The 27925-nt window shown below is 44.6% G+C and overlaps 1 protein-coding gene across 1 annotated transcript in view; it reads left to right on the forward strand.

Moving 5' to 3' along the window:
- ryr1a (ryanodine receptor 1a (skeletal)) overlaps nt 1-27925 on the forward strand; it is a 61098-nt gene that overhangs the window by 5894 nt on the left and 27279 nt on the right. Inside the window, 63 exon segments of the mRNA XM_027006938.2 lie at nt 523-601; nt 730-842; nt 1197-1296; nt 1390-1486; nt 1602-1676; nt 2424-2580; nt 2781-2945; nt 3129-3250; nt 3650-3839; nt 4066-4201; nt 4997-5092; nt 5531-5649; nt 5774-5907; nt 6034-6211; nt 6213-6276; nt 6428-6620; nt 7402-7618; nt 7789-7893; nt 8219-8322; nt 8508-8591; nt 8876-9035; nt 9346-9493; nt 9800-10005; nt 10187-10361; nt 12255-12463; nt 12859-13217; nt 13390-13516; nt 13771-13931; nt 14264-14426; nt 14598-14684; nt 15212-15438; nt 15553-15997; nt 16345-16920; nt 17294-17494; nt 17773-17881; nt 18000-18143; nt 18284-18557; nt 18933-19047; nt 19644-19776; nt 19894-19988; nt 20177-20312; nt 20623-20809; nt 21416-21527; nt 21804-21924; nt 22040-22209; nt 22381-22601; nt 22751-22841; nt 22944-23084; nt 23309-23472; nt 23602-23680; nt 23808-23897; nt 24134-24274; nt 24486-24563; nt 24805-24880; nt 25001-25124; nt 25344-25459; nt 25687-25754; nt 25964-26085; nt 26453-26502; nt 26772-26832; nt 27070-27196; nt 27347-27458; nt 27743-27824. Of these exon segments, the coding sequence (XP_026862739.2) occupies nt 523-601; nt 730-842; nt 1197-1296; nt 1390-1486; nt 1602-1676; nt 2424-2580; nt 2781-2945; nt 3129-3250; nt 3650-3839; nt 4066-4201; nt 4997-5092; nt 5531-5649; nt 5774-5907; nt 6034-6211; nt 6213-6276; nt 6428-6620; nt 7402-7618; nt 7789-7893; nt 8219-8322; nt 8508-8591; nt 8876-9035; nt 9346-9493; nt 9800-10005; nt 10187-10361; nt 12255-12463; nt 12859-13217; nt 13390-13516; nt 13771-13931; nt 14264-14426; nt 14598-14684; nt 15212-15438; nt 15553-15997; nt 16345-16920; nt 17294-17494; nt 17773-17881; nt 18000-18143; nt 18284-18557; nt 18933-19047; nt 19644-19776; nt 19894-19988; nt 20177-20312; nt 20623-20809; nt 21416-21527; nt 21804-21924; nt 22040-22209; nt 22381-22601; nt 22751-22841; nt 22944-23084; nt 23309-23472; nt 23602-23680; nt 23808-23897; nt 24134-24274; nt 24486-24563; nt 24805-24880; nt 25001-25124; nt 25344-25459; nt 25687-25754; nt 25964-26085; nt 26453-26502; nt 26772-26832; nt 27070-27196; nt 27347-27458; nt 27743-27824 (9311 nt within the window).

Raw genomic sequence — 27925 nt, forward strand, 5'->3', positions numbered from 1 at the left:
AACTCACACTCATGTCTCTCTAGTAATCTACTGTGCTTCACCAATTGTTTTGGGTGTATCATAGCCAGCCACTGTTATTTATTACTGATATATGTGAAGATGCTGAGATATTGTGAAATTGTAATGATCCCTCCTCATTGGTGTTGCTGTCCACATGGTACTATATGCTATGTGAACTCTGTTTATGTTGTATGCTGCCATGTGCTCTTTGTTTCTATTTTTGTTCATGTCTCTCCCCATCCTTCAGGTGTCCTTTGTTTTCACATTAGTATTTGTCTCATGTTCTCTTTTCCCTGTTGTCAGTTGGTGAAGTGTTTGTATGTTGTAATGGGCATGTTTAAATATCCTTTAAAAGTCTGTCACTTGCGTCTTTGCTTTGCAATCTTTTTGGTTGTTAATTTTATCTTATTACATTTTTCCCCTTCATTTGAAATAAACCAGGATCACACTCATTTCCTGCTTCAGAGTCTCAGCTCAGTCTATGATGTCACACTGATCTTGTCTAATCTGGTTATGCTGCAGTACCTGAGCTGTCTGACCACATCGCGGTCACTCACAGACAAGCTAGCCTTTGATGTGGGCTTACAGGAGGACTCAACAGGTAACAAATCCAGCTGCCGGAGTTCACAGTAACAATGTGTAACAATGTGTTACTTTCAATGTGTAAGAGGTGACAGGTGTTGGAGGTGATAGGTCTAGCACATGACAGGTGTGGCTGTTTCTGGGCAGGTGAGGCATGCTGGTGGACCATCCACCCTGCTTCTAAGCAGAGGTCAGAAGGTGAGAAGGTCAGGGTGGGTGATGATCTCATCTTGGTTAGTGTATCTTCTGAACGATATTTGGTAAGTAGTGATATATTGAACACGGATGACTTTCAGGTTGTTTTTACATGTTATCTCCTGCAATATGAGAGCTGAATCAAAGTTGGCTAGATATAATAAATCCCTCTGCAACATCATCTGAACAATGCATGTAGATGTGACCTAACAGACCATCAAGATGGAAGCCAAAGAACTGTATGCTTGTAACCTGTTCTCTGGAGTAGGTCTGTTAGTAATCCTGACTGCTTTTTTACTGTGATGTTTCCATGAAGCTCGCTAACACTGGTTAATGCTGGTTAGCGTTGGTTAATGCTGATTAATGCTGGTTAATGTTGGTTAATGCTGGTTAACACTGGACCCTATGTGTGTTGGCAGCATCTCTCCTATGCCAGTGGAGACCTCATGGTGGACGCCTCTTTCATGCAGACCCTGTGGACCATGAGCCCAGTCTGTTCTGGGTGTGAGCTCGCTGAAGGTACGATGGAGATCTAAACCCGAATGACAGCAGCAGGAGCAGCTCTGAGTGAGTGAGTTTGCCTGCAATGTGTGTTCCTGTGTGTTTCTGCAGGGTATCTGACTGGAGGGTATGTGATCAGACTTTATCACGGTCACATGGATGAGTGCCTGGCCATCCCTACTGCGGATCAGGGCAGTGACCAACGAAAGTGAGAGAAAACTGCACGCACACACCCACACTTACACTTACACATGCGCACATACACAGGCTTGTCAAATGTGTCATTGAAATCTCTGTGTCTTTCTTGTTTGTGAAATGTTCAGAAATGCCCATTATGAGGGGGGTGCTGTATGTAGTCATGCACGGTCTCTGTGGAGACTGGAGCCTCTTCGCATTGGGTGAGTGATGTTACAGAGTACTGATGTTACAGAGTACTGATATAAGAGAGTAAAGATGTTACAGTATACCGATGTAAGAGAGTACTGATGTTGCAGTGTACTGATATAAGAGTGTAAAGATGTTAGTGTACTGATGTAACAGAGTAAAGATGTTACAGTGTACTGATGTAAGAGAGTAAAGATGTTACAGTGTACTGATGTAAGACAGTAAGGATGTTACAGTGTACTGATGTAAGAGAGTAAAGATGTTAGTGTACTGATGTAAGAGAGTAAAGATGTTAGTGTACTGATGTAAGAGAGTAAAGATGTTACAGTGTACTGATGTAAGAGAGTAAAGATGTTAGTGTACTGATGTAAGAGAGTAAAGATGTTACAGTGTACTGATGTGAAAGATTACAAATGTAACAGTGTATGTGATGTAAGAGAGTAATAATGTAAGAGAGTACTGGAGTAAGAGAGTACTGGTGTAAGAGAGTACTGGTGTAAGAGAGTACTGGTGTAAGAGAGTACTGGAGTAAGAGAATACTGGTGTAAGAGAGTACTGGTGTAAGAGAGTACTGGTGTAAGAGAGTACTGGTGTAAGAGAGTACTGGAGTAAGAGAGTACTGGTGTAAGAGAGTACTGGTGTAAGAGAGTACTGGAGTAAGAGAATACTGGTGTAAGAGAGTACTGGAGTAAGAGAGTACTGGTGTAAGAGAGTACTGGTGTAATGTCTCTGCTGTGCTCACCTTCATTCCTGTCCTGCAGGTGGAGTGGCTGCCACATTAAATGGGGTCAGGCCTTCCGTGTACGCCACATCACCACAGGGAGGTACCTGTGTTTGAACGATGACAAGGGGCTCCTACTGGTGGATCCAGAGAAGGCAAATACAAATGGCTCTGCCTTCTGCTTCCGGGTATCAAAGGTCAGATGATTGAATCTGTAAGGCCTGATTTAAATCTAGACCTGAATTAAGTCTATACAATCTAGACCATAAAGGATACCCAGCTATTGATTACTGCTTGCTTTGCAGTTTGGTCATGAGTAGGCAGAACTGTAGTGTGTATGTGGGTGTGGGTGTGTGCATGATCAACTGCGGTCTCTGTGTGTGGCTTGTTGGAGCAGGAGAAGACAGAGGTTGTTCAGAAGAGGGATGTGGAGGGGATGGGAACCCCGGAGATAAAGTATGGCGAGTCCATGTGCTTCGTGCAGCATGTCGCTACAGGCCTGTGGCTCACCTACGCATCTGTAGACGCCAAATCTGCCCGTCTCGGCCCTCTCAAGAGGAAGGTACACACATTATACCACCATTCAAGCTGTATCCATTTAAAATGCATGTTGCTGCTTTTTCTACTTCATCTCAATTGTAAATATATATTGTAGTTGACTAGGCAAGTGTGACATAGGATGCAGTATAAGTGTGTTAATATGCGTTTCCAGTATTAAAGATGTAGTATGTGTCTGTGTGTGTAGGCGATTCTTCACCAGGAGGGCCACATGGACGATGCCCTGACTGTAGCCCGCTCGCAGACGGAGGAGTCACAGGCTGCGAGAATGATCTTCAGCACAGCCGGCCTCTTCACACAGTTCATCAAGTAGGCACACACTCAGAACTGGGTGGCATTTGCTGGCCTCTCGAGGGTCCATGCATGCATCAATCTTATCCACTTTATAAAGCCTTTTTACAAGGCTATCTGTACAACTCTCTGTTTTGGGGAGTTTTGCGTTAGAACGGCTGGGCTCATAGTTACCGGCGGTAATGTAACAGAGACATCAAGGCTAATGTAGCAGGGGTAATGTATTAGTGATTTTAGGGCAGAGATGTCAGAGAATTTAGTGCTAATGTAAGAAATACAAGGGGTGTTTAAAACAAGGATATCAGGGCTAATGTAACATACATATCATATGTAATGTAACAGAGACATCAGGGGTAATTTGATCAAACAGAGGAGTTGGTGTACCAGTTTGCTGATTAGAGGGCTTCTGTCCTGCAGGGGGCTGGACTCTCTGAGCGGGAAGGTGAAGAGCCCTGCCCCTCCCCTGCCCCTGCCGCTGGACTCTGTCGTCCTCTCACTGCAAGACCTCATCTTCTACTTCCGGCCTCCTGAGGAGGATCTGGAGCATGAGGAAAAACAGAGCAAACTGAGATCTCTGAAAAACCGACAAAACCTGTTTCAAGAAGAGGTCAGAGATTTTAAGCACAGACACATACACAGACAAAACCCATCATGCATTTCTTTAATAATAAGAATAGATTTTATTTAGAAGCACCTTTCAGGACACTCAGGGACACTTTACAATAGCAAATGAAAACATGATAAGAATAATAAGAAAGAATAACAGGGTAAAACACAAGAATAATAAAATGACAACACGGTAGATAATAAAATAAAGTGTCTCTCTTATGCAGGGTATGATTACCCTTGTGCTGGAATGTATCGACCGTCTAAACGTGTATAACACAGCTGCTCACTTCTCTGAGTTCGCTGGAGAAGAGGCTACTGAGTCGTGGAAGGAGATTGTTAACCTGCTCTATGAGCTGCTGGGTATGTACCATCTCCCCTCTCTATAAAACTCTCTGCTCTATGAACTGCTGGGTATGTACCATCTCCCCTCTCTATAACACTCTCTGCTCTATGAGCTGCTGGGTATGTACCATCTCCCCTCTCTATAACACTCTCTGCTCTCTGAGCTGCTGGGTATGTACCATCTCCCCTCTCTATAACACTCTCTGCTCTCTGAGCTGCTTGGTATGTACCATCTCCCCTCTCTATAACACTCTCTGCTCTATGAGCTGCTGGGTATGTACCATCTCCCCTCTCTATAACACTCTCTGCTCTCTGAGCTGCTGGGTATGTACCATCTCCCCTCTCTATAACACTCTCTGCTCTATGAACTGCTGGGTATGTACCATCTCCCCTCTCTATAACACTCTCTGCTCTATGAACTGCTGGGTATGTACCATCTCCCCTCTCTATAACACTCTCTGCTCTATGAACTGCTGGGTATGTACCATCTCCCCTCTCTATAACACTCTCTGCTCTATGAACTGCTGGGTATGTACCATCTCCACTCTATAACATTCTATGCATTATGAGCTGGTGGTTAAGTCTCCCCTCTCTATAACCATCTATCCTCTATGAACTGCTGACCATTAAATTAAAATGTTTTTTAGTGTTATGTCTAGTGTTAGAAAGAATCTAGCTAGTAGCATTTTTAACAGCTTCTGTGTGTCGTGTTTTTTCTGTCAAATGTACTCAAAATGTTGTTTTTTGTTGTTGTTTTGTTTTGTCATGTTAAATATCTGATGAAGTTTTTCTCTGTGGGTTTGTCCCCTTTAGCATCTCTGATCCGCGGTAACAGGGCTAATTGTGCTCTGTTCTGCGATAATCTAGACTGGCTGGTCAGCAAACTGGACCGATTAGAAGCTTCTTCAGGTAAATAACTCCTGCTCTCTTAAGAGTGGAACGTTTTCATTACTGGTGTTACAAATAAAGGCAGTTTCTATTTAAAACCTATAATATCAGCACATTTTCTCATGAACTATTGAAAGGAATATCAGGTTTATTATATTAAGTTTAAAATGTAAATCATTAGCTTTGATTTGAATGTATGAAAACATTCTACTCCACTAATCTATAGGGTTTTGATTATTTATCCTTTGACCACTTTATCACTGAAATTAAAGGCCCTGGAACCTCTAATGGAATAGTAGGATGTCTGTATTTGTGTGTTTCAATTTATTTACATTTGAGAATTAATTCACGTTTTTTTATGTTTGAGTATATGTAAAAGTATATGTGTGTGTGTGTTAGTATATATTTGAGTTTATATTTGAGTACATATTTAACTATATGTTTGAGTATATGTCTCAGGTATCCTGGAGGTGTTATACTGCATCCTTATTGAAAGCCCTGAGGTGCTGAACATTATCCAGGAAAACCACATCAAGTCCATCATTGCTCTACTGGACAAACATGGTCGCAATCACAAGGTGTGTGTCAGTCACTCAGAATCTCCCAAGGCTTCCCCGGTGGTCCCCAGCCCCCTACTGCGCCCTGGTGGTCCCCAATTGTCTACTTCCTCCCTTTCTGACTCCAGTCCTCTCTCCTTCACAGGTTCTGGATGTACTCTGCTCTCTCTGTGTATGCAATGGTGTGGCTGTGAGGTCCAATCAGAATCTCATCACAGAGAATCTACTGCCACGTCGTGACCTCCTACTCCAAACCAACATCATTAATTATGTCTCAAGGTAAATAATTAATAAAAACAACTACTTAAGTTTACATGAAGTTATCATTTGTTCATATTGCTATAATATTTGGTAATCCAGTGTGTTTGCTCCTCAACCTGTTTGTGTTTCTTTTAAATCCTTCAGCATAAGGCCGAACATCTTCCTGGGAACTTGTGAGGGATCCACTCAGTATAAGAAGTGGTACTATGAGTTGATAGTGGACCATGTAGAGCCTTTCCTTACCCCCCAGCCGGGCCATCTCAGAGTGGGCTGGGCTCTGACCGAGGGCTACAGCCCCTACCCTGGAGGAGGGGAGGGGTGGGGGGGGTAATGGCGTAGGGGATGACCTCTACTCCTATGGCTTTGACGGGCTGCACCTGTGGTCAGGTGAGTTAGAGTCTGACACCTTTTTGGTGGTGAGATTCGGGTTCGAGGTATGACGTCTAGCTTGCCTGTTGCCAAGGAAAGATGACTCTTTTCTTCAGGCTTGGCTGTGGGGCGGATCGTTCGCTCACCGGTGTTTTGTATCTCCATTCAGGGCGTGTGCCTCAGCAGGCGGCCTCGCCCAATCAGCACATTCTGGCGGCTGGGGATGTGGTGAGCTGCTGTCTGGATCTGAGCGTGCCCAGTATCTCCTTCCGCATTAATGGCCACCCAGTACAGGGAATGTTTGAGAACTTCAACTTGGATGGCCTCTTCTTCCCTGTAGTCAGCTTCTCTGCTGGCATCAAGTAAGAACCTGCTGCAGGATCTAATAGAACTCCAGTATGCCCTTATACAACCTAGCCTGCCTTTGTAGGGCATGTGTGACAGGGGTGTGTACCAAGTATGTGTAAAATTTGTATAGCAATCATATGTAACTGTAACGGTGTGTGGTAAAAAGTCAGACGTAAGTGTAGAGAAGAGCGAGATTTGTTAGGGGCAAATCCAAGGTCATGGTCGTTACGGTAGTCCGGGGTCATATTACCAACACGGAGAGTCATAGAATACATGGTAAACAAAACAAGGACTAGAATACACAAACCAAAAGCACACGAAGGCAAACAGGAAACAGGCTATAACAAAGATGCTAGGAAGAACTCAAACTAAGAAACACGAAGGCTAGGATAAATACATACCGAAACATAGAGGCTTTCAAAAACATACATCCGATACAATGAACCTCAATGCAGTCATTCAGACATTTTATGAACAGCTAAAAGGGTACAAGACAAGGTTTCAATACATGAACTTAACAAGATTAGAAATGAGGAAGAGGTGAAAGCAGTGACAGGCATGGAAAACCAAACGAGGGGCGGAAAAAACGAAACTAAGGAATGGAACTGAAACACACAAGACAGGGAAACCATGGAAACACGGAAGCTGAGAGGGACCAGCCGTGACAGTAACATAGGTGTAATGAGCATGGGTAGGTGACATATGCAATATGTGTGAGTATTGTGTATGTGTAACACGTTTGTGTTACAGGCCTGTGTAACTGGTATATTGTCTGTTGTCCTCTCCATCGCACAGGGTTTGCTTCCTCCTGGGCGGTCGGCATGGAGACTTTAAGTTCGTCCCGCCCCCTGGCTATGCTCCGTGCTATGAGGCCGTCTTGCCCAAAGACAAGTTGCGCATTGAGCCGATTAAAGAGTACAAGCATGACTTTAATGGTGTGCGTAACCTGCTGGGCCCGACGCAGTCTCTCTCTCACACCGCCTTCACTCCCAACCCCGTTGACACAGTGCAGGTACAGCACTCCTGGGTTACATCATTTTATGCTCAGTTTGGCCAGAAAGTTTGTTTTGGTTCTAAGAATAAAGATTAAAGCAGTTTCATTCTCACTCTGTATGTGTTACGTTTTTGAGTCTCCTGATGTGTGCTGACCTAGTTTTTTTGCTTGTGTGATTCTGCATGTAGATTGTTCTTCCTCCTCATCTGGAGCGGATCAGAGAGAAACTGGCCGAGAACAGTCATGAGCTGTGGGCAGTTACCCGCATCGAGCAGGGCTGGACATACGGACCAGTGAGACACATGTCTGCTCTATAAAATAAGATATTAATTTTTAAATTAAATTAATTCTTAAAATGTATAATCCCTTGGATTTATAAATAACATTTAGCATATTACACAGTTCCTTAATTATTTTTTTCTTTGGGACTTAGAAATTATTAATGATTTACCCAGATATTTCACTGTGTTAATAAATGTAAATTACATTACAATTTGTCACTTATATTAAAAACTCTGCTGAGATCAGTGTACTTAATGAGAACTTAATCAACGCTCACTCAGGGCTCACTCAGGGCTCACTCAGGGCTCACTCAGGGCTCATTTCCTTTGGGCTCAGGTCCGTGATGACAATAAGAAGCTGCACCCATGTCTGGTGGACTTCTATAGCCTCCCAGAGCCAGAGAGGAACTACAATCTGGCCATGTCTGGAGAGACACTCAAGTGAGAAGGAAGATGTGTGTGTGTGTGCGTGTGTGTGTGCGTGTGTGTGTGCGTGTGTGTGTGCGTGTGTGTGTGCGTGTGTGTGTGTGTGTGTGTGTGTGTGTGTGTGTGTGTGTGTGTGTGTGTGTGTGTGTGTGTGTGTAACCTTGTGTTTGTAAACTTTTGCATCTCTGCTTTCTGCAAAGGACTCTCCTGGCACTAGGGTGCCATGTTGGTATGGGAGATGAGAAGGCTGAAGAAAACCTGAAGAAGATCAAACTTCCTAAAACGTGAGTTTCTGCTTTCTGCCCCATCTGACTGCTCCGCCTTCACACAGATTGCTCCACCCATGCAGACTGCTCTACCACCACACTGACTGCTCCACAAATACACAGACTGCTCCACCACCATACTGACTGCTCCACATATGCACAGACTGCTCCATCACCACACAGACTGCTCCACAAATGCACAGACTGCTCAGCCATCACATTCATTGTCTTGATGTGGTGATGTGCCACAAGCTGTGAGACACACACAGTGCACAGTTTAATACCCTAAACTTTAACTTTAGCTACACACAGAGCAATGGATACAAACCTGCCCCTCTGGATCTCAACCACGTCAAATTGACACCCAATCAGAACACAATGGTGGAGCGTCTGGCTGAAAACAGCCACAACGTTTGGGCTCGAGACCGAGTTCGCCAGAATTGGACTTACAGCATTGTACAGGTATCTCTCCGTGTGTACAGGTATCATTCTGTGTATAAAGGTATCTCTCCATTTGTACTGGTATTTCCCCCTTTGTACAGTTATCTTGAGTTGTCTCACTTTGACTTATCTGATGATTTACATTTATATTTATAATCCTGTCTTGATTATAGATGTCTTTTTAAATTTTATATATATATATATATATATATATATATATATATATATATATATATATATATATATATATATATATATATATGAATGATCTAATTGGTTCAGTTCAGGGAGGGTTTGCCTGTAACCTGTTTGTGATGTCATTGATGTTTAGGACATCTTGAACAAGCGGAACCCACGCCTTGTGCCGTATAATCTCCTAGATGAAAAAACCAAAAAGACCAACAGAGAAACAGTGTGTGCTGCAGTTCGCACTCTGATTGGCTACGGCTACAACATTGAGCCTCCAGATCAGGAGAGCAGTAAGTCTGCTTAGTGGATCTTCTTGCGCACTTTCACCAACTCTTCTCTCATCCACTTCCTCTCAGCAGCACTGAATGCATGCAGTACTTACCTCCCACAGGGCTGCAAACCTGCAGCCTCACTGAACAGCTGTAGCCTCACTTCAGGATCCCAGTGGGATAGAACTCCAGGAACGTATTGATATTAGAACTGAATTCAGCTGAATTCATTCTGTGATATGCATTAAATAAGGATTGTCCTACAGCCCTGTGGCGGACACTGGTGTGAGTGTGTTGCTTTGCTCTGAGGCCAGTGATCCTCTGCAGGTGGCCATGGGGTTGGAGATGGCAGCGGGAATAAGATCCGGGTGTTTCGGGTGGAAAAGTCCTACTCTGTGACCCAGGGCAAGTGGTACTTTGAGTTTGAAGCAGTGACGGTTGGAGAGATGAGGGTGGGCTGGGCCAGACCCAGTGTCCACGCTGACAAGGATCTGGGCTCTGACGACCTGGCTTATGTCTTCAATGGCTTCAAGGTAATGCCAAGCATTTAGTCGGTCCTGGCCTTCATAATAATAAGAAAAAGAAGATCGATGAGATTTTTGCATTCAAAACACACCTTGATGGAGTTTTAGATGGCTTTGTCCATTACACCATTCAACAAATGTTTTGCTGATGAGAAATGTTCGTGTGTTTTCCCTCTTTGTTTGTGTTCAGGCTCAACGTTGGCATGTGGGTAGTGAGCCGTTTGGCCGCCAGTGGCAACCAGGCGATGTGGTCGGCTGCATGATTGACCTCAGCGAGCAGAATATCATGTTCACCCTGAATGGAGAGATGCTGATCAGTGACTCGGGCTCAGAGATGGCCTTCAAAGACATTGAGATCGGAGAGGGTACTGCACATGAAATCACGGCTACTTTGAAACTCCTCTGACTGTCATCTATTAATAAGTTCTTAGGCTGATCAATATTACAGAAACACCAGGCCGGATTCATAAAACTTGACAGTAACCATGCAAAATGTGCAATACGGTATTTAATTATTATTCATTTAGATACTGTGGCGAACACCATTATCATCTTACCTAAATTCCCCTGTGCCCTAGATGAAAGCCAACCATAATCAACATGTAAATGAGGTCATGCATATTAAAGACCCTCGGCAAGAGAAAGATGACTGGCTAACCCCAGTCATGTGACCAGACATAAAATACATAAAAATACAATTTTGCATTTGTAAATTTTACCAAAACGAAAACTGCATGTTTGTGCTTAGTTGATGACTTCAATACTTCAGTCACAGCAGATAAGCAAAATTGTATCTCTGCTCAGTCAATATCCATTTATAGTTTTTCTCTCTCTCTCTAACACCTAAATTTGCATTTATAGCGAAAGGTCGTGGCATTCTGAGATCCTGATCCTATTGCAGTTGCCACATTTTCTATCATGCTCAATCCAAAAAGACCCAAATGGGACCTTTAAATAAGTGTCAATTAGCCAAATGGGTGCATATTCAGAATTTTACTGATGACTTGTGTGGTATTAGTTTACTGCTAATACTCGAGAACACATTCTTTAAAGGTGAGGCCGAATTCAAAATATATGTCACTTGTATTTACTCTGCTCTCGCTCCGATTCAAAACTGCTCACTCGTGATTAGACATATCCTGCTCTTGCATGAACATAGGATTGAAAGAGTGTTTTAAAAAATGTAACTCTCTTTTAGGGTAAGCCACATCCTAACAGTACATGGTAGCTTTGGTAGACTCAACTCCCCCCTCCCCCATTTGTTTCAGGCTATAGCATCTTACACTCAGCAGTAACTGTAATCCTTTACATTTTTACCAATAAATAAATAAATGCATAAATAAAAGAAATAAGCATAAATTATGTATGGAATGGGTGAAAAAATGTATTTAAATTATTTTTTTGAGGAGATGCCTCCTCCACCAGGTAGCCACACATTCAACTGAGCGACTGCAAGCAACACAGAATATCGTTTTAATGTTAAATTTACAGAAACAAATAATTTTATAGTGTTACTGAGGATGACAGAGGTGAAAACAGCATTCAGGCCCTCATGCTTTGACTGTGTAGCTTATGGTGGCCAGTCTAGCGAGTGACCACCTTGTGCGATATATAATCAATGATGTCACTCATTTTACAGTCCATTGGCAGCTATAGTAGAGCTTTAACGGGTGTCTTGGTTTCCGTGCACCTATGGCCAACTATGCAGAGAAGCCTTCACAAATTAGTGTTTTTAAAACCTAAAATAATTTTATGTTTAATAAATAAGTTATACACAATTTCTGGTCATTTTCATTTATAATTTCACTGAGAGCTGCTAATCTGCTGCAAAGATTCCACTGATTAGACTAAACGTTTCCATGGAGTCATGCAGCACACTTTCAAGAGTCAATCAAAATATACAATATACAATTAACAAGTACAACTACTTTTTGTTATCCCATTAAACACATTTTTGGTTGAACTTTTTTTTTTTTTTTTTCTTAATTGGGTTTACATTTACAGTTGTATGAATCTGGTTAGTGTGAGCTTTCTCGCTTACACCCATATACTCAATATGCAATAAAAAAAGGAAATATATTTTGTTTTAAGCCTTAAGGTCAAAGTGGAAAATATTCACAGACCTCCTAGAGAAGGAGAGCTATGTTACTGTCAGGGAAGTGCAGTAGGGTCTTTCAACAGTGCCCCATGTCCTCAATACGATTTCATTGCTGGTGTTGTGTAATAGTGTTGTTTAATGAGATCGTGTCCTTCTCCAGGGTTCATTCCTGTGTGTAGTCTCGGCCTCTCTCAGGTTGGCCGGATTAACTTGGGCCAAAATGTCAGCAGTCTGCGTTATTTCACCATCTGTGGCCTTCAGGAAGGCTTTGAACCTTTTGCTATCAACATGAAGAGAGACATCACCATGTGGTTCAGCAAAAGCCTCCCTCAGTTTGTGCCTGTTCCAACTGACCATGCTCATTTTGAGGTGAGATGAAAACTTTTCAATTCTTTGGTGTGTCCAATCATAGATCCCAAAGTGTCTTTGGTGTATGGTTAGTTTGTCTTTGAGGTAGCCCTGATGAATTTACAGTGAGTGAACTCCTAAGAACTGTGGGATTTAGTTTAATCTTTTATCCGTTTAGTTTCTTTCTCTCTATCACCAAAATTTGCATTCATAGCAAAGGTTCATGGCATTCTGAGGTCCTGATCCTATTGCAGTTGCAAAGTTTCCATCATGCTCATTCCAAAAATGCGACCTTAAAGATGCTTTATCCTTCATAACAATCCACTGACATTTTCCAGGTGAGTTAACAGCGGTCATGGAGGATTCTGGAATACTTCCCCTAAACCATCTTTTTTCTTTCACTGCTGCAAATCTAGGTGTCTCGTATAGATGGCACAGTGGACAGCGCTCCCTGTCTGAAGCTAAACCATAAGACATTTGGATCCCAGAATGCCAACACAGACCTGCTCTTCTTCAGGCTGAGCATGCCCATTGAGTTCCATGAGACTTTCAAAGTCCCAGCGGGTGCGCCCCCTCTCACCCGGCCCCTAACCATCCCAGAGGATATGGCCCTTGAGGTGGACCCCAACTCAGACTACGAACTGCTGAAAAAGTCTGCCACCCGCAAAGAGCAGGAAGAGAAAGAGAAGGAGCCACTAGTGTCCAAAGAAGTAGCTGGCAACAAGGAGGGAGAGAATGAGAAAGACACAACTACAGAGAAGAGTAAGAAGAAAGGGTGAGTAGGGGTCAGTAGTGGTGGTCTACAGTGCGGTTCCCACTGTCAGGCCTAGTATAACAGACAATGGAACAAGACATTAGAGGATAAGATTTCCTAGCCCTGGATCAGATGAATAGCTCTTTGTGAGATGAATGTGGGTTGGTGGTGATCTTGGATGGTGTTCCTGCAGGTTCTTCTCCAAAGCCAAGAAGGCAGCTTTTGTTGCTCCGCCACCTGTTGTCCTGGTGCCCCGGCTGGTGGAAGACGTTGTCCCAGATGATCGAGATGACGTGGACATCATTTCAAATACAACTACAGTATTGAACTTTAAAGCAAAAAAGCAGAGCATTTACACTGTCCATTAGCAACAGTGTTTAGTAATCAATATCCAGTTCTTAGTATCCAGTTATAAGTATCCAGTACTTAGTTTTCAATTTGACACTACTTCCATTTTTCCATTACTTTACTTTTGGATATTTTGTTCACATTTCTTTTTCTTCTACAATTATTATTGCATATTATTTTATTTGATGTAATGTTTATATGTCCATGCCTGTGTGTTTGTCGCCAGTATTACTATGCAGTGCGTGTCTTTGCTGGCCAGGAGCCCAGTGGAGTGTGGGCAGGCTGGGTTACTCCGGACTACCACCAGTATGACCTCCATTTTGATCTCAGTAAAGTGAGGCATGTTACTGTCACTGTGGGAGACGATAAAGGAAACATACACCACAGGTATCATCAGTCTCACTGCTGTGACATCATCATCACCATCATCATCACCATCTCTCACACTGACGGCTGTAACCACTCAGGACACTTTTCAGTTCACTAAGACAGTTCACTAAGACATTTTATTTCTTTGACCCTATACATTATAGGGTAGTAGTTAAAATTCTAGTCCAGGTGTTGGAGAGAAGGGAGCTTATAAAGCTGTAATGTTTTGTAAACTTTATAGCTTTATAAGGTCGCTTCTCTCCAACATCCAAGGGGACGTGAGAATGCAAACGACCCAGCAACAGTGTATTTAGTCACTGAGGCACAGGTCTCTGCTCTGTTCTTGTCAGTATAAAGCGCAGTAACTGCTACATGGTGTGGGGCGGAGAGTTCAGCAGCTCACAGCAAACTCGCATCAGTCAAGAGGACTTTGTGATTGGCTGCCTCGTGGACCTGGTTACAGGCCTCATGACTTTCACAGCCAATGGGAAAGAAGTTAACACATTCTACCAGGTGAGAATGGGTGAATGAGCACCACCTTCTCTCTTCACCCTCTTGTCTTTGTTTGTCAGATTGTCTTTAGGTGAGAGGAGTTTGTGTCTCTTATGTAGTAGATGGTCCTGTAGAGCTGCTCCGGAGTGCTCAGGTGTGTTGCTGTGTTAAGGAGGAGGTGTTGTGTTTCAGGTGGAGCCCAACACCAAGCTCTTCCCTGCTGTCTTCTGTCTGCCCTCCAGTCAGAACATGCTTCAGGTGGAGCTGGGCAAGCTAAAGGTATGTGTGCTGTACAGAAACACTGCTCACAACTGCCCACTCACTTCGGTCTGCTTATATTGCCCCCTCACATCTGTCTGCTTAAACCTTCCCCCTCACATCTGTCTGCTTAAACCTTCCCCCTCACATCTGTCTGCCTGTACCTGCCCCCTCACATCTGTCTGCCTGGACCTGCCCCCTCACATCTGTCTGCCTGGACCTGCCCCCTCATATCTGTCTGCCTGTACCTGCCCCCTCATATCTGTCTGCCTGTACCTGCCCCCTTACACCTTCTGGCTCACACCTGTCTGCTTACACCTGCCCAATTATAGTTTGTGTCTTCCTTCAGGATGAAAAGAGTTCCCCTTGATGTGCAAATCTGCACTGCAAAATGTTATGCAAAAATTACATATAGAGAAGCTATTTAGCACCACAAAGGCTCCCATCAGAGGTTTGGGTTGAAAAGGCAGATACGTGCAGAGTTGTCTTTCTAGTCTCTAAGCAGTCGAATCTGAGATCTGATACTCTGTGTTCAACCTCCTCCCCAGAACATCATGCCCATCTCAGCAGCCATGTTCCGCAGTGACCGCAGGAACCCGGTCCCACAGTGCCCGCCACGTCTCGACGTCCAGGTTCTAGCCCCTGTCATCTGGAGCCGTATGCCCAACCACTTCCTGTTGCCGGATACATGGCGTGTCAGTGAGAGATTGGGCTGGATGGTACAGTGCACTGAGCCCCTCAGCATGATGGCTCTGCACATCCCAGAAGAGAACAGGTGAGACCCTCCGAGACCCACCGAGAGGACCTGAGTGTGCAGCTGCTGTGACAGAGAGAAGTTTTCTTTTCTCCACCATATTTCATGAGTGTCCTCAAATGCTCTCTCCTGCAGGTGTATTGACATACTGGAGTTGTCGGAGAGGACGGAACTGATGAAGTTCCACTACCACACGCTCAAATTGTATGGCTCGGTGTGTGCACTGGGCAACAACCGCGTGGCACACGCCCTCTGCGGCCACGTGGACCAATCGCAGCTCTTCTATGCCATCGAGAACACATACCTGCCCGGCCCCATCCGCAGTGGCTACTATGACCTGCTCATCTCTATGCACCTGGAGTCTGCCAAGCGCAACCGCCTCATGACAAACAGGGAGTTCATCTTGCCAATGACGGATGACACACGCAGCATCACTCTGTATTCAGACGCGGAGAAGACCCACGCGCTGCCTGGGGTGGGCCTCTCGACCTGCCTGCGCCCCAAACACTACTTCTCCCCCACTGGCTTTGTGGGGACCAACGCGGACCTGTACACCCTCAGCCCTGTTATACCGTTGGAGGTACAGAGAGCTCTGATTGGTGCTTATTACTCATACTGTTGGCGGTACAGAGACCTCTGATTGGTGCTTATTACTCATACTGTTGGCAGTACAGAGACCTCTGATTGGTGCTTTTACTTATCTTGAGTAACTGCAGGCTGGTTTCTCTGTCTGGGCTCACTGCTTTGTTTTGAACTCCTCTTGTTTTGGCAGCAGCGCGGACGATGAGAATAATTCATACAGCAGCACAGAAAGGAAAGAGACTAAGATATCTGCTCAAGGAAAAGGATATTCATAGTTTTTATGTTTTCTGGTTCTCTCTCTCTCTCTCTCTCTCCCTCTCCCTCTCCCTCTCTCTCCCTCTCCAGACACTGAAGGACCATGCTCTGAGCATGCTTACAGAGGCTGTGCAGGATGCCGGTCAGGCCATGCGGGATCCTGTAGGGGGCAGTGTGGAGTCCCACTTTGTTCCCATCCTGAAACTGATCAGCACTCTGCTCATTATGGGTGTGTTTGAGGATGAAGACGTGAAGCACATTCTGAAGCTGATCGAACCGTCTGTATTCAGCGATGCTGACCCTCCCAGCCAGGAGGAGATAAAGGAAGGAGATCGAGACCAGCAGCTCGTGAGAAAAGAGCAGGGGGCGGGGAAACAGGAGCAGGCAGATCCTGAGACGAACGAAGGTGTGGATGAAGAGGAAGAGGAAGAGGAAGAAGAAGAACTGGAGGACGAAGAGGAACTAGATGAGGAGGATGATGAACAAACAGAGAAGGAAGATGAGGAAAAGCATGTGGCAGTTGAGAAAACAGACAGAGAGAAATTAGTAGATGGAGGGGTGGAGCAAGAGGAGGAACCTATGTTGAGGAAGGAGGAGACAAAGGAGCAGGAGGATGTGTGGGAGGGGCTTCTACATATGAAATTACCTGAGTCTGTTAAACTGCAGGTGAATACTTGACCAGCTACAGGCATCCTCTAGATGACATCTCTGTGTTATTTCCTTTTAACTTAATTTAAGCATAATTTCATTCACTTCACTCATCCTTTCACTTATTCAGGTAGATGAGTGAAGATAATCCTTGTCAGTTAGTGTATAGAAATGTGTATAGTTAGTTACTAACACATTCTTCATCGATAGATCTCAGTTTCTTTATGCTAGTCCAAACTGAAACTGAATGTTTTGAGTACTAATCCGTTGCTTGGAAATTATGAACTACACTTCTCTTTCTCCTTCTGTCTCCCCTCCCTAATCTCCCTACATACCTTTTTTTTTTACTCTCCTCCCTCTCCCTTTGTCTATCTCTCTCTCTCTCTCTCAGATGTGTACTCTGCTGCAGTATTTCTGTGACTGTGAGCTCCGTCACCGGGTAGAAGCCATTGTTGCCTTCTCTGATAGGTTTGTAAATCAGGTCCAGACCAATCAGAAGCTGCGTTATAATGAGCTGATGCAGGCCTTCACCATGTCAGCTGCAGAAACAGCCCGCAAGACCAGGGAATTTCGTTCCCCACCCCAGGAACAGGTACATAAACCCAACTCAGAGACCACATACCCCCCTCAGAGATCACTCACACACACACACACACACACACACACACTCCAATCAGAGATTACACAGATCCATCACAGACCACAAACACCCCACTTACATACACCCCAATCAGAGACCACCACACACACCCCTCAGTGACCACCACACACCCTTTAGGAATGACCAAATAAATTATTTGCATGAAACACAAACCTGTATGAGTTAGGAGTGATAAATCATAGGCAATATATGTTTGTGTGTGTTTACAGGTTAACATGCTGATGAACTTCAAGATGTGTCTTGAGCAGAACTGTCCTGTACCTGAAAACTGTCGCACTGAACTGCAGACGTTCCACAATGACCTGCTGGCTCACTGCGGTCTGTCCTGTCCTACACTCCTGCTTCATCATTACAGCCAAATTAAACACAGGAAAACATCACTCAGAACCTCTGCTCATTTCTGTTACATGTTTTACCCTCTCTGGATCTGTTACAGGTGTGCATTTAGAGGAAGAGGAGGAGGAAGAACAGGTGGACTCATCTGTGCGTGGGCGGTTCTTCCGGCTGGTCGAGAAAGTGAAAAACCTGAGGAAGAAGAACCAGGAGGCGGAGTCAGAGCCACAGGAGGAGAGGCAGCCCAGTGAGTCCTACTTCAGCCCCCAGGCCCACAAAGTCACTTCTGTGAAATCCAAAAGTACATTAAACGATAAACGGCGTCGTGTCTGATGATGTGTTTCTGCGGTTATTAAAAGCACGGCATCTTTCTGCGGTCTCTCTCAGGCACTCTGCAGGAGCTGATCTCCCACACGATGATCCACTGGGCCCAGGAGTCGTTCATCCAGACGGCTGAGCTGGTGCGGGTCATGTTCAGCCTCCTCCACCGGCAGTACGACGCCCTGGGCGAGCTGATCCGTGCGCTGCCCAGAGCCTATACCATCAACTCCGTCTCGGAGCAGGACACCATGGAGTTGCTGGAGAGTCTGAGCCAAATCCGCTCGCTCCTCATCGTGCAAATGGGCCCAGAGGAGGAGCGCCTCATGATCCAGAGCATCGGGTCAGTAGAGGTTGTAGGTCGGAGGGTTCTCCCTCTCCACAGGACCCCTAAGAAGTACCTTTATACTCCCTACAGACTAATCACGCAATGTGGGTCGAAGGAACTGAACTCGAGTGAACTCCTTCATTTGCAGTGTCCTGCAATGCCATCACATACATGCATGTTGTGTGTTTTTTTTTTGTTTTTTTGTCTCTCTTGACATCTGGGCAATTACAGTTTCTTTGTTTGCTAATGAGAGAAAATAAATTGACATTGCAGGGCAACAGCTGTCTTGTTTTTAATATACAGGCCCTTTTAGAAATTAGGTGCTTGCTGTCAATTCTAAAGAAAGAGATTTTTATTCAACTTATATTTTATTTACTTTCCCTCCCTCAGAAATATCATGAGTAATAAGGTGTTCTACCAGCACCCAAACCTGATGAGGGCTCTGGGTATGCACGAGACAGTTATGGAGGTGATGGTTAACGTCCTGGGAGGCGGAGACTCCAAGGTACTCCACAGCTCATCATCTAATCATCCAATCATCTTACCAGCATCTTATTTGACGCCCACATACTTTTTCATTTCGCTTTACTCACGTTTGTCTTTAGTTGGCATGTGGGTTAGGAATTATTCCAGGCTGCTCCCTATTGGCTGTTTTTAGATGTGGTAACAGTGGTCACTGTGAGATTTTGGAGCAAAATCTCTGACGCTGCCAGTAGATGATCATAGGCTGACTTTAGTCACAGAGGCAGTAGAACATCTGCTGTGGAGCATGACACATTAGTGGAGCATGACACTCAAAGACCAAGGATTTTAACTCCCAACCAAATAAATCTTTCATGATCTGCGATTGTCGTGTGCAACAGCAAAAGCATCACAATAATCACACAGAGGCTTAAAGTTTTGTTGTTTCTTTATCAAAATAGGAATAATACGTTCGCTATTTGTTTAGGAACATCTAGCAGGTTCTGCTAGGTTCAATAGGTTCTGCTTGAAAAAAAAACAACTAAAAAATAAGTTTAAAAAGTGTTATTTGTTTCATACACATAAAAATTATGGATTGTTAGTAATGGGTTATGTTTTGATTTATTTTTTTTTCTCCAGGAGATCCGGTTTCCTCGCATGGTCACCAACTGCTGCCGATTTCTGTGTTATTTCTGCCGAATCAGTCGTCAGAACCAGCGCTCCATGTTCGATCACCTGAGCTACCTGCTCCAGAACAGCAGCGTGGGCCTGGGTGTGTGAGTCCCCATTCCATGACAGCCTTATGACCCTCTGTTGTTTTTGGTGTAGTGAGCATGTTCAGATTGTGTGCAGGAATGCCGGACTGAAGGCCTGCCGATTGCTGTTGTAGGAATGCGGGGTTCCACACCGCTGGACGTTGCCGCGGCATCCTGCATCGATAACAATGAGCTTGCCCTGGCGCTCCAGGAGCAGGACCTGGAGCAGGTGATTAGTCCTGAGCCCACACGGGACTGCTGCTTCCATACAGACGCACCACTGCTCGTTGGGCTTGGGTTCAGGAACCTGGGATGCACAGCTTCCCACATGTCCTTCAGCCTCCTTTTCTCAGATGACGTGTCCCTGTGCGTATGTCTCCTGTGGTGCGGTGTGTGATGCCTGTTGCACTCTTACAGGTGGTAAAGTACCTGGCTGGCTGTGGGCTGCAGACTTGTCCCATGCTCCTGTCGAAGGGCTACCCCGATATTGGCTGGAACCCCTGTGGTGGGGAGAAGTACCTTGATTTTCTTCGGTTTGCTGTGTTTGTTAATGGTTTGTACAAGTTATTCTTATTCTTATTCAGGCTTTATTGACTGTTCATGAAGTAAAACTTGTTTAAAGTCACATGAACAACTGCCAACAGCTGTGTCTCTGTATCTCTGTGTCTGTGTTGTCTGTGTGTTCTGTATCTGTATGTGGTGTCTGTGTGTCTCCGTGTGGTGTCTATGTCTGTGTGACTGTGTTTTCTCTTTGTCTGTGTTTTTTTTTTTTCTGTGTCCCTGTATGGTTTCTCATGGTCTGTGTGTGGTGTGTGGTGTGTGTGTGTGTGCTCCATGTCTCTGTGCCTCTCTGTGTTGTGTAGGAGAGAGTGTGGAGGAGAACGCTAACGTGGTGGTGCGTCTGCTGATCAGACGGCCCGAATGCTTCGGCCCTGCACTCAGAGGAGAAGGAGGCAGTGGCCTGCTTGCTGCTATCGAGGAGGCCATTAAAATCTCTGAGGATCCAGCTAGAGATGGACCCAGCGTCAAGAAAGACAGACGCTTCCCCATGTATGAGCGCAACTTATGGACTCTTACAAACATTCTCAAACAAACGTATTCTAAAGCTCGTTATGCTCACTCCATGCTACATATAGTATAGTGTGTAGTATAGTGTGGGGTCGCTCTCTGTCTCTCTCTCTCTCTCTCGCTGTCTCTCTCTCTCTCTCTCTCTCTGGCTCTCTATCAGTTTTTAATTTCAATTTAAATGACTTTTATTGGAATGACAACTCAAACTGTAAGGCCAAAGCATTTGCCATGTGCACATAAAGGAATGTTTAAATGCAGATGATGAGCAGAGCAGTATCAAAAGCTTTTTTGAAGTCTATGAAACATGCAAATATCTTGTTTTTGTTCTGGTTAGTATGATAGTCAATTAGAGTGTGGAGGGTGTAAATATGATCTGATGTGTTGACTTTGTATGACAACTTCTCAGGACATGTTGCTTCATAAAGAATTCTATAAATCCCGATTTAATAATACTACAAAAATACTCAATTATTCAATAATACTTCATTATTAATTATAAATATTTTATACATAATAACTACATTTTTCTCTCCCTCCTGCTCTCTCTCTCCCGCCTCCACGTCTCACTGTTCTGTGATGGTGTTGCAGGTTTGGTGGAGAAGAGCAGCATGAGGAGAATAGGGTTCACCTGGGAAACGCAATCATGTCTTTCTACGCTGCTCTCATCGACCTGCTGGGCCGCTGTGCACCTGAGATGCACGTAGGTGTTTGCTTTATTAGCTGCTGTTCTGGTTTGTATGCTGTATAATTCCAGTTTATATACATCTAAGTGTCTGGTTGTTTATTGTATGATTCTGATTAATATGATAATGGAATCATTTTTATATGCATATAGGTGTCAGTTTATATGCTGTAGGAAGCTGTAAGCCTGTTTTGGAAGTCAGTTACATGTGGACTGGAAGGTCTTATACCATGTTTAAAGGACTGTCGGGTATGTTCTTTTAGATCCTCTAATGTTTCATATTTTCCTCTGTAGTTGATCCAGGCAGGGAAAGGTGAGGCTCTGAGGATAAGGGCCATTCTCAGATCTTTGGTGCCCATCGAGGACCTGGTTGGTGTTATTAGCCTTCCAGTCCAGATCCCTGCACTAGGGAAAGGTAAGGGGGTGGGGTGAATGAGAATGCCCCCCCCCCCCCCCAATGTTGGAGATGAGGGTACTGGAGTCTTTACTGTGTCTCCCATGTGATTCTTCTCTTGTTTCTCCTGCTCTAGACAACAGCGTTATTGAGCCAAAGATGTCAGCCAGTTTTGTTCCTGACCACAAGGCTCCGATGGTGCTGTTCCTGGACCGCGTCTATGGCATCGATAACCAGGACTTCCTATTGCATGTCCTGGAAGTGGGTTTCCTGCCGGACATGCGGGCAGCGGCCTCTTTGGACACGGTGAGCACTTCAGGGGCTTCGCTCGGCATACAATACAGCTGCCTCTGGATTCTGTCTGGATTCCATAATCCAGCAGTGGTGTTAGTGCTGAGGCACTGCTGGGTTGGGTTGGTTTCTTTTCACTCTGTTGGTTCTGCTAGTTGTGATGGTTCTGCTGTTTCGGACTGGCAGGCTGCGTTCAGCACCACAGAGATGGCTCTGGCCCTGAACCGCTACCTGTGCTCTGCCGTCCTGCCCCTCATCACGAAATGCGCCCCGCTGTTCGCCGGCACTGACCACCGAGCCATCATGATCGACTCCATGCTGCACACCATCTACAGGCTTTCCAGGGGACGCTCTCTCACCAAGGCTCAGAGGGATGTCATAGAGGAATGTCTGATGTCACTGTGCAGGTTAGTGTGATGCTCTATGCTAAATTAGTAGCAATTAGAGCGTAGAACACATCCACAGGAGTGTTTTTACAGTGAAACAGCGACTATTATGTTCTCTGGTCTCCTTGTGTTTCTTTCCTTGAGTGATGTATGACCTGTTTGTGTCTCAGATACCTGCGACCCTCTATGCTTCAGCATCTACTGAGACGGCTGGTGTTTGATGTGCCAATTCTCAATGAGTATGCCAAAATGCCCCTGAAGGTATGTCACTGTCCTCGAGACACAGTAGGGCAGGCTTGTGACTTTGAACCGCACATTCTGTACGAGTCCTTTTACCTTTGTATTGAACTGTGTACGTTTTAGTTGCTGACCAATCACTATGAGCGTTGCTGGAAATACTACTGCTTGCCTAACGGCTGGGCAAACTTTGGCGTGTCATCAGAGGAAGAACTCCATCTGACCCGGAAGCTCTTCTGGGGAATCTTTGAATCTCTGGCACACAAGGTGAGAATCCTGTTTTAAACATTCCACCAGTCACCCAGAGATGGTATCTCATACACTCTAAAAAAGACTTGGTGTAAGTACTGTAGGTGGATCTCGTACAACGAAAGGTCTGACTGTGTCAAATTTTGCTGAGTTTAATTATATACGTTTAATCTGTAGACAATAATCTAAATTGATATAGATTCCATGTTGGTAAATGGTGGTTCTTTTTTTTCTTCCTATAGAAATATGATGCAGAACTGTTCAAAATAGCCATGCCTTGTCTCAGTGCCATAGCTGGTGCCATCCCTCCTGATTACGTGGATGCCAGTTACTCCTCCAAAGCAGAAAAGAAAGCCTCTGTTGATGCTGAGGGCAACTTTGATCCCAAACCCGTGGACACCACCAAGTATAGTATCACTTAGCACTGGTTCTGTTTGCGTCAGTCCATACGACCTGTGGATTGTGTGTTTGTTCAGTGGTCCATTCATGTTTCAACTCCTTATGGAATTAATTGCTTTTGTTGTACATCTGTCAGCACGATCATCCCTGAGAAGCTAGATGGATTCATTAATAGATACGCAGAATATACGCATGATAAATGGGCTTTTGAGAAGGTGAGTCTCACCAGACACACAGAGGTGAGTTAGATGTGTTCAGCTTAACCTACAAGACACCGAGCCCTAGAAGAACTCTGTGTTGTGTGCATTAAGTGATCTTTTACTGGGTGTGGCTTGCACTTAGATCCAGAACAACTGGACATTTGGGGAGGTGCTGGATGAAAATGCCAAGACTCATCCCATGCTCAGACCATACAAAACATTTTCTGAAAAGGTTACAGAAATTTTTGTTGTTGTCTTTCTCTTCCCTGTGTAATGCATACCCATGTTGTACTGTCATACTGATAAATGTATATAAGTTCCTCTGGATAGGTGCATCTGCCAAATGTTGTAAGTATAAATGTTTACCTGTACCTTACGGTCTCTGTGCTTACCTGTGCATTACTGTCCCTGTGCTTGTCCATAATTCATTGTTTCTGTGCTTATCTTAGCCATGCTTGTCTTCTGCAGGATAAAGAGATCTACCGCTGGCCCATTAAAGAGTCCATTAAGGCCATGATAGCCTGGGAGTGGATGCTGGACAAAACCAGAGATGGAGACGAGGACAGAGCAGAGAAGAAGGCGGCTCGCAAAATCTCCCAGACTGCACAGGTAAAGTGGGGGTTGGGGTGGGGTGGGGAGGGGTGAAGGACGGAGACCAGGGCTAGGAGGAGGGGGGGTATTATTGTGTATGGGTATGCCAAGATGCCTTGGTTTTGTAGAATTAGATGAGATAATTGGTATATGGAACATATTTTGTCTTAGTTGATGATGCGTGAATGAAACTTTGGCTTAAGCGACCTCTTGTTCCTCCGTTTCCTAGGCAACCTATGACCCTAGTCACGGCTACAACCCCCAGCCTATAGATGTATCAGGCATGACACTGTCCAGAGAGCTGCAGGTACAGATTAGAGAGAGTATTTACACCATAATCCAGTAATGAATGTATGTTTACACTGTATTCCAGTAGAGCGAGTGTTTACACTGTGGTCCAATCAGGATGGAGTATTTACAGTGTGATCCAGTGAAGAGGGAGTATTTTGAATGCACACTGTGGTCACTGCACGCAAGCTGAATCTGATCATGTGTGAGACTCTGGAAATTCTTTCACCTCATTCGTGTTTCTCTATGCTTCTCTGCAGTCCATGGCTGAGCAATTGGCAGAGAACTACCACAACACCTGGGGGCGCAAGAAGAAGCTGGAGCTGCACGCAAAGGGTTCGTCCCCTGCTCGTCCTCTGGGGGAGCCCACATTTGTCCACTCGTCACTCTAACAGTCGTCCATTCACTCTCTCTCTCTCTCTCTCTCTCTCTCTCTCTCTCTCTCTCTAAATGCAGGTGGTGGGACTCACCCACTGCTGGTACCTTACGATACTCTAACGGCTAAAGAGAAGGCTCGCGACCGTGAGAAAGCGTATGAGCTGCTCAGATTCCTGCAGCTCAACGGCTATGCGGTAACAAGGTACAGCACTCAGCATCTGGAACACACGTCAGACGCACATAGTGTTGTAATAAAAAAGCAATAGAGGGACGAAGGGCCCACATGGAGAAGTGGCCAGAGTTCCGCTTGAGCAGGAAAGGTTCCTTTTTCCTGTTCAAGAGGACTTTACGAGTGGAAGCCATTTGTGTTGTGATGCTGCTGTGGACCGGTAATCTGAGGGACTCGCGTGTCTCCTGGCAGGGGACTCAAAGATATGGAGGGAGACGTTTCCTCTATTGAGAAGCGCTTCGCTTACGGCTTCCTACAGAAGCTGCTGAAGTGGATGGACATCGCCCAGGAGTTCATTGCACACCTTGGTATGACGAACACAAATGATCAAGAGCTCATAAACTAGCACGTGATTGCACTCAAATTACAAGTTCCAAGGAAACATTTGCTCACACAATACGTTTCAGAATTGAAGTACACCACTAACTGCCAGCATTCTAAACACATCTCTGTGTGCATGTTGATATGTTCTATGATGATTTTCTGGAAGTAATTTCATGAAATCTCAGATTTGTATTGCTGCGTTTGTGCGCAGAGGCGGTGGTCAGCAGTGGCCGTGTGGAGAAGTCTCCTCATGAGCAGGAGATCAAGTTCTTTGCCAAGGTCAAGCTTCCTAAGCGAATGAAGTACAAGCCTTTCAAAACTTGCTGATGAGTCCTATTGTGGGTGGTGTCTTACAGGCTTCAGTTTGACTGGATTCAACAATGTTTTGAAAGATCAGCACACAACACACAGATGAGACTGTGGAATCTATGGAATCAAAGCCAAGTAAAATATTTATTGAATAACTGAAATGTTTCTGGCCTTTGCAGATTCTTATGCCTCTGATAAACCAGTACTTCAAAAACCACTGCCTCTATTTCCTGTCCACACCTGCTAAAATCCTGGGCAGTGGTGGCCATGCCTCCAACAAAGAGAAAGAGATGATTGCCAGGTGAGTTTGGCCTCTTCCTTCAAAACCACTTACCACACCTCTACAGAAGTCTGTTTTTATGTTATTCACCTGATTAGAATGTTTCTTTTGTGTATTCTCCTTTTGTCTTATGTAATTTGTTTGTTTAGGACATTTCCTTTGAAGATTTCCCTTCGGTTTGTCTGTAATTTGTCTGTTTAGGACATTTCCTTTGAAGATTTCCCTTCGGTTTGTCTGTAATTTGTCTGTTTAGGACATTTCCTTTGAAGATTTCCCTTCGGTTTGTCTGTAATTTGTCTGTTTAGGACATTTCCTTTGAAGATTTCTTCAGTTTTCTGCTTTCGTTCTTTCCTTGCTGCTTTTCCCCCCCCCACTTTTGCTGCTGCAGTATCTTCTGTAAGATGTCTGCTCTAGTGAGACACAGAGTCTTTCTCTTCGGTAAGATAGTCTTTATTTTCCATTTCTATTCTATTCTATTCTATTCTATTCTATTCTATTCTATTCTATATTATCAGTGTCTGATACTGCTTTGAATCCTCAGTGCTTCCCTGTTTATTCCATCTCTCTGAATGTAACAGATGTTCATGTATCCTTCAAGCTTCGAGAGGGTTTGGTGTAGAGTTTGCTCGTTTGCTGTGGAGCTGTATTGAGAGTGTTCTGGAGTAAGCAGGGCCTCTTCCAATAATGCTGTGGTGTTTGTTCCTCAGGCACTGATGCTCCTGCCATCGTGAACTGTCTCCATATCCTCGCCCGCTCTCTCGACGCCAGGTGCCTTCCTCACTTTAACGAATACATCGGTTATCAGAGAATAGTGCTTGCCAGACTAGTCATTGGCCAACTAAGTCAATTTGCATCCGCGGATCTGTTTTGGTCCATGCGGAATATGACTTCACTGTCTGGTTCAGCAGCTAGTTACATTATTACTGTAATGCTGTAGTGTTGTGTTAGTAGAGTGCTGTAGTGCTGTGTTAGTATAATGGTGTATTCTGGTTGTCCTGGTGCCAGGACCGTGATGAAGTCTGGGCCTGAGATCGTGAAGGCAGGGCTGCGATCTTTCTTTGAGAGTGCTGCTGATGACATAGAAAAGATGGTGGAGAACCTCAAACTGGGGAAAATGTCAAAAGGCAACCAGGTACTCCAGAGCTCTGCACTTCACACCACCTCTGTGGAATGGGCTAAACTCTGCATGCTGGGTGCCCTTTCTATATTGTGTTTGAGTCTAAACTCTGCATGCTGTGTGGTCTGTATGGGGGTTTGGGTCTAATCTTCTGCTTGTTTGCAGCCTGTGAAAGGTGTGAGCCAGAACATTAACTACACCACAGTTGCTCTGCTCCCTGTCCTCACATCCCTGTTTGACCACATTGCACAGCACCAGTTTGGCGACGACGTTATACGTAAGCGATTTCCCTGTGCACTTCATCTGACTTAATCATAAATGTTAAATATTTGTTCACACCCATAATTCCACTGAAATACTTTAGAATGTTTCATTTTCATATTGTCTTAGTTATGAAACCTCATCCATGCCGTTTAAACGCTACAGATTAATGAACCGCTGAACTTAATGAGTGTATGTCTGTGATGTACGTTGACCAAGCTCTGACTGTTGAGACATGCTATAATGTTTTCTCATAACTGATGGTTAGATGCAGTGGTCTGACATGTTTGCTGGTTTTAGTGGATGATCTGCAGATGTCCTGCTACAGAATCATGTGCAGTATCTATTCCCTTGGCACTGTGAAGACACCTCACGCTGAAAGGTTGGTGTGTGAGTAGCTATAGGAGTTTTTACTGTGTGTATATGTGTGAGAAATACAGAGAAGGAGAAAAGCTAAAGAGAAAGAGTATTTTGTTTAAGGCC

This window comes from Electrophorus electricus, chromosome 17 (assembly GCF_013358815.1).
Source record: "Electrophorus electricus isolate fEleEle1 chromosome 17, fEleEle1.pri, whole genome shotgun sequence".
Classification (NCBI taxonomy): domain Eukaryota; kingdom Metazoa; phylum Chordata; class Actinopteri; order Gymnotiformes; family Gymnotidae; genus Electrophorus; species Electrophorus electricus.